Raw genomic sequence first — 6,000 nt, 5'->3', positions numbered from 1 at the left:
TGTGAATCACACCCAGAGAGGCATGATTACAGTTTACCAGCGGCGACTACTTGGAAAAGACGGCCCTGTTATGACGTAGGACCTCATAAAAGTATGGGGAAGATTTATCAAACATGGTGTAAATTGAAACTGGCTCAGTTGCCCCTAGCAACCAATCAGATTCCACTTTTCATTCCTCACAGACTCTTTGGAAAACGAGAGGTGGAATCTGATTGGTTGCTAGGGGCAACTAAGCCAGTTTCACTTGACATCATGTTTGATAAATCTCCCCCCATGTGTTTTTTTGCCCAATAATTGGCCTGTGCAAACTGATAAAATATATGTTAGGACTGAGTGCAGGAAGCTGTTTTAGCAAGGATTTTCAGCCATATACATGTATATGTCATGGTCGGTACAGTACAGTACAAGCAATGATGACAAAAGAGATCATCTAGTACAGTGAGTTCCAGACTTTGTTTCTCATTTTTTGGAGTTAACAAAGAATTAATCATTTAACTATACTGTGGTCATATAAACATTCTGATACCAAATGTTAAATAAGTGATCAATAATGGATGTCAATTTTACAAATGTAAAGTATTGGAAATGGCTAGGTCTGTGAAATTAATTTGCAAATCTATAGCAATACTTGAGGAAGTTCCCCTGTAAAATAAAACATCCCTTCTTGTAAGATGTAATCAAACTACAATACTGATAACCAGAGAGGGATGGGAACTTCACTGAAAGCACTTGAAGAATGTGTTAATCTCCTGCAGAGTTCAAAACTATTCTCTTATGTTGGATTACAAGGCTCCACAACAGCGATCCTTTCACGTCACACTTCATCCCGTCTTCTGTCACGCACTGAAAAGCTTATCGTCTGAGTGGCTGGTGGCACCAAGGCTTGCAAGCGGGTCAAGATCTGCAAACATGTTTAACCATGCTGACATGTCTGAATTTCCTGCTTTAGGGTCTGTAGAAAAACACAATCAAAATTAACTGTAACTATGGGAAATGGGCAAACAATTGTTGGTTTCCTGCAGCTTCCTCTGTCTAGAAATTCTAAACCAGTAAATGGAGACAGCAGAGCAGAAAGGCTGGGTTCACATTGTGTTTTTTAATGTTTAATTTGGCATGGATCGTGTGCCAAAATAATTGCCTAAAGACACATTTAATGCACACCTCATTGTATTCAATAGGAGTAAATTATAGAGCTTTTATTGCGATTTATTGTCACTTATTGCATAAGTGACATTTCACTTATGGCTGTATTTGCCATGGGCATGCCTCTGCATATATATCCCAGCACATTGGAGCTGCTCATATGCCCTTACTGTAATTTACACCAGCCCAGAGCAACAATTAAAAACTATTTACATGCACAGGCATAAATCGTGATTAAATATGGTGCGAGCAGAGAGCATGCTCCTCAATGTGTTGCCTAGCCCAACGTGCTGCCACCACTACCCTTACCTGGCATAAGCGGCACAGACAGCAAAAGGTATTTGCACAAAAATTAACATGCTTCACTAAACATTTTATTTTCCCCCCTTACCTAAAGAGTTCGCCACAAACTGAACTAGATTACAAACACAAACTAGATTACTGGTGTACAGAAAACAGCTTAACTTCCTGTGTTCACCAATTTGCTGAGAGCAGTACAAAGCTGATACAGCACAGAAGAATTGTGATGCAAATAGTAGGGTGCTGTACATACCCACTATACAGTAACACAAGGAGTGCTACATTTTGGGGAACGTTATTTTTAATTCTTTATTGGCAAGTGTATCCCCTCTTTACAAAGGTTTGTGGAAGCACCAATTGCATCTATTACAGAAAAAGGTTTCTTACATCAACCTCTTTCATCTGGACACACTTGGCTTTAGAATGTTTTCTCATCCATTTCTATGCAAGGAAGTACTAAAGCTCAATCATACTGTGAAGGGACTTTCTTTTTAGAAGTAGAAACTTGAACTTACTTTGGGCCGTAGGGCCTGAAGTTTTCTGTACAGAACAGTCAGACTTGCTGCCATCTGAAGACAAACCTGGAATTGTCCAGTCTAAGATTAAACAATAAAATATTACCTGCTATATGTTATTTAAAATAGAAGTACGCTACTAAACAAAAAAAAAAACAACGCACTGTATTACAATATACCTGACATGCCTTTCTAGACCACCTTGAGACCCCAACGCCTCTCATCACAATACAAATAAATTTATATGGATATTTAGTTTTCTATCTGTTGCAGCATCTTCCTTTTTAAAACAAGTAGGGGTCCAAGCTCATGAAACCCCATTGACGATAGACCTCATCACTCACATATTACACATTGCTTGTAATCATGCACATCTGCCCCTGTCCCCCTTTGGGGCTCACAATCTAAATACCCAATTAACTGGTATTAATCAGTATGGCATACCAGGATGAAATACAAAGTCTATGCATATCTTGTCATTTGAACCCAGGACCCCGTTGCTTCAAGGCACTATTGCTAACCACTAAGCCACCATGCTGGTCTGTCTACAGTATTTATTTATTTTTTTTTGCTCCTAGGACTACCTAGTAGGAAACCCATTTCTTCTTAGTCCTGCCCATTTTGAACATCTGATGAAGGATAGATCCTTAGTGCAGAGTGGTTTAGGATACTGCAAACTGGGCAATAGAGGAGAGTGCTACTGATGCATCCAGCTGCTTTACAGCAAGAGACAAATCTGATCTGAGGTTTATCAGGATTATAGAAACTAATGATCTCCTGGGACACATATAAAGCATTATTCTATTAGTACTTTCACTTACTGCTGAGTCCCCCGGCAGACTGAAGGCCCATATCGAGGAGGTGTGAAGGAAGATATCCGGACAAGCTCTCTGACTGTTTTGTCCATGAGCTTGATTCACCACACTCAAAAATATCCTGTTCTTCCTGAGAAAACGCTGGAGACATTGGAGGCTGCAAACTCAGAAAGGAGAACTCCTGATCAAAATCCTCCCCCTCTATATTGTCCAACAGTAGGTGCTTTGGGTCTGAAAATAAAAAAGTTACTGGATGTAAAAAAAAAGCAACAACTCTGCCTTTCTTTGAAGCAATTATTTGTATCCTATAACAAGTTTTCTGTCATGGAGTGTGACATGTCACACAGCATGTAGTATCACTAAGGTACTCTACAGAAACGTTGCCTCAACAAAACACAGTCCCTTTATAGAAACACCACATAGGTAGACCAATACAGGTTGGTACCATGAACATGCATCTTTTTGAAAACTAATAGCTCAAGATTAAAGGTGTTCTTCACTTTGGGTAAATACATCACAGGGTTTCCTAATTCTAGGACCTCAACTGATCAGCTATAATCTGTGGGAAGAGTGTTCCATTTCCTGCTGGGCCACTACAGAAAAAAAAAATTACACAGTTTACCAGCCCACTTATAGTGTAACTTGTCAAACATCATTACAGTAGTGCTCAAGTAGTAGCATAAGCAAATAAACAGTTCAGTCCAGAAAGAAATACGTAAAGGGCACTTGCCAGTATGTTGCCAATTTTTATTTAAGACCTGGACCTATTTTTATCGTTGCTTGTTCGCAAAACGTTCGCAAATCGTTCGCATTGAATAAGACGTCGTTCGCAGTAGATATGAACGCAATTGCGAAGAAATAGCGAAGAAAAAACTATCGCAAATACGATCATAAGTAACAATTATCGTTCCATGGAAATGAGTGAACGTTTTCAGGTCTTTCGCAATAGCGGTCGTTTGAGATCGTTAATCGTTAACGATAATAGTCTGGTTGAATAGGGCCCTTAGGGTGAGACAAACATTCAGATATCAACGCTGTTACAGACTGTGGCACATGCGCACAAAACAGTAGCAGTCATTCATGTCTGTGTCTAGCAGCCACTCCTGCAACAGCGATAATGTCTGAAAGTTTGTCTCTTGCTAAGAAATGATTCTGCACATTGAGCTACCAGAGAGGGAAGACACAGCTGTAGCACAAAGTGACTGGTGTCCTTGTTTTAATTGCCTGTTTATAACTTCCTCCATATTTACCATCTTCTCTATACCACCTCTACTTCCAAGCAGCGAAGCAGCTTTTAGACCTACAGTATGCAGAAATTTAAGCTAAGTTTTTTCATTTGTTAGCATTATTATTATCCTCGAGTCCAGGGTTGTTGTGCTTATAAAAGTTTTTATAATGACAGTAAGGGCCTTATTACACAGGCCGATCTGGAGGAGCAAGCGAGCGTTGACCTGTCACAATCGCAATCGCAGACCATCGCTATCGTTCTATTTTTTTTCAACATGTTGAAAGACAAGGATCAGCCGACATTGTGCATGTTGGCTGTGCATGTTGGCTGATCATTGCCTTTTAATAGTAGCTGTTACACCAAGTTACGGCCGATAATCGTCCAAATAATTGCTTGGTGTAATAGGGCATTAACACTTTAATCCTGCAGAAAACTGCTCACTTGAAGCTGAGCAGAGGCTCCTGTAATCTCAGGACTTTGTTTATTAGCAAGTTCTCTCTACAGACACACAATGTAAGGTATGTAGGATATTATTTCAGCTACTGCACTAGATTATAACCTTCTCGGTCTACATCAAATCAATCACTCGATATATTGGGATCCATCAGCTCCCTCCCACAACTTCTGTACCATATTAAAGCTCTGTCACATATGGAATAGAGCCCCTTGGGGCCCGTTCCCACTACGGACTCGGCGAGGAGATTCTGCGCGCGAGCCCTCCCATTCAAAAACATAACTGTAATGTGAACGGGCCCTTACTGCTTGCAACCTCTGATTAATTTACTCTCACTCCCTCAATAAATTCTGATCAATCCAACTAGTATTTAATATTCCTGACGTAGCAATCTGCATCTCCTTATCGTACAGGCAATGCTTATTTGTTAAATAAACGTTAATGTGAGAAAGCACTTTTCCGTAATAAAAAAAAAAATGATGAAAAAAAAACTGATGAAAAGGCAATAAAGCCAGTCCAGGCTGTGGTTACAGTGGCTGGTTTCATATTCCCATGTCTGCAATCGGTCTGGTGCTTCACTTAATAGAGGTAATAATGCTTGAATTAGTCCCAGGCATGCTGGAGGATAGGTTTAAGCGTTTGCTGTGAAAACACAGGGATTACTGTACAAAGAGATGAATGTGTTCTTCTCAGCAGAGTAAGTGAAATTCTTGCAATTTAAAAGTGAAAAATAACAAATGATCTGGTAGAAAAGATACAGTCTATGGGTGGCTGGTATGGAGGCACATACACAGTATATCCCGAGGGAACATAAATGCACTCCTAATGGAGCCTCTTCTCTAGTTTCCCACAGCCTGACATCTTTACATGCAAAGTCTTTCTAACCAATGAAAAAGATTAATGGCTTAAAAATGTATTTGTGATGATCTGGATAAATTTGGGTAGTGACATGCTCGATCTCCATCAACCCTAACCGCGTTTATCCAGGCCTGTGGAGTCCGTAAGCCACACCTCCGACTCCTTCAAAAATGGACAATTAGTAACAACAAATTTCTGCAGTAAAATTTTAACACTAAAGAGGTTGTCCAGGAAAAATCAACTTATCTACAGGTTAGGGGAGAGAAGTAAGAGATCACGGGGTTTCCGACCTCCATACCCCCGGCTTCTTTGTTATGAGTACAGCCGCGACTCTACTTATTCCTATGTGGCTGCCAGAAAGAGCCGAGTAAGCACTTTTCAGCTTACTCTGCTTTTTCTGGTGGCTCTATAGTAATGAATACAGACGTGGATCATGTGCCGTACCTGCAGCTGTATTCATAACAAAGAAACCGGGGGTACGGTAAGTTAATTTACCCTGGACAACCTTTTTAGTTTTTTATCATTATCATGTAAGTATATTTCAGTGTAATGTCCCACAAGATCCTGGGGCTATTTCTGAAAAAATAGGGCAAAGATACAAAGCAAATTCTCCTTTTCTTCCTGTGTATGCAGTGGCTGCAGCTAGTCTTCACCCATCATGTCTGACTCTATGACCAGACTGACAAT

The 6,000-nt window shown here is 40.1% G+C and overlaps 1 protein-coding gene across 1 annotated transcript in view; it reads right to left on the bottom strand.

Moving 5' to 3' along the window:
* Positions 1 to 434: 434 nt before the first annotated feature.
* Positions 435 to 6,000, bottom strand: part of LOC138775103 (islet cell autoantigen 1-like protein) — a 30,399-nt gene continuing 24,833 nt past the window's right edge. Inside the window, exons 12-14 of the mRNA XM_069955827.1 lie at positions 2,780 to 3,004; positions 1,959 to 2,039; positions 435 to 952 (exon numbers count right to left, since the gene is read on the bottom strand). Of these exons, the coding sequence (XP_069811928.1) occupies positions 837 to 952; positions 1,959 to 2,039; positions 2,780 to 3,004 (422 nt within the window). The 3' untranslated portion in view covers positions 435 to 836. The remainder of the gene's footprint in view (positions 953 to 1,958; positions 2,040 to 2,779; positions 3,005 to 6,000) is intronic.

The sequence above is a fragment of the Dendropsophus ebraccatus genome, unplaced genomic scaffold (genome assembly GCF_027789765.1).
Source record: "Dendropsophus ebraccatus isolate aDenEbr1 unplaced genomic scaffold, aDenEbr1.pat pat_scaffold_1349_ctg1, whole genome shotgun sequence".
NCBI classification, from domain to species: domain Eukaryota; kingdom Metazoa; phylum Chordata; class Amphibia; order Anura; family Hylidae; genus Dendropsophus; species Dendropsophus ebraccatus.
This window is presented reverse-complemented; position numbering and strand designations above follow the sequence as displayed.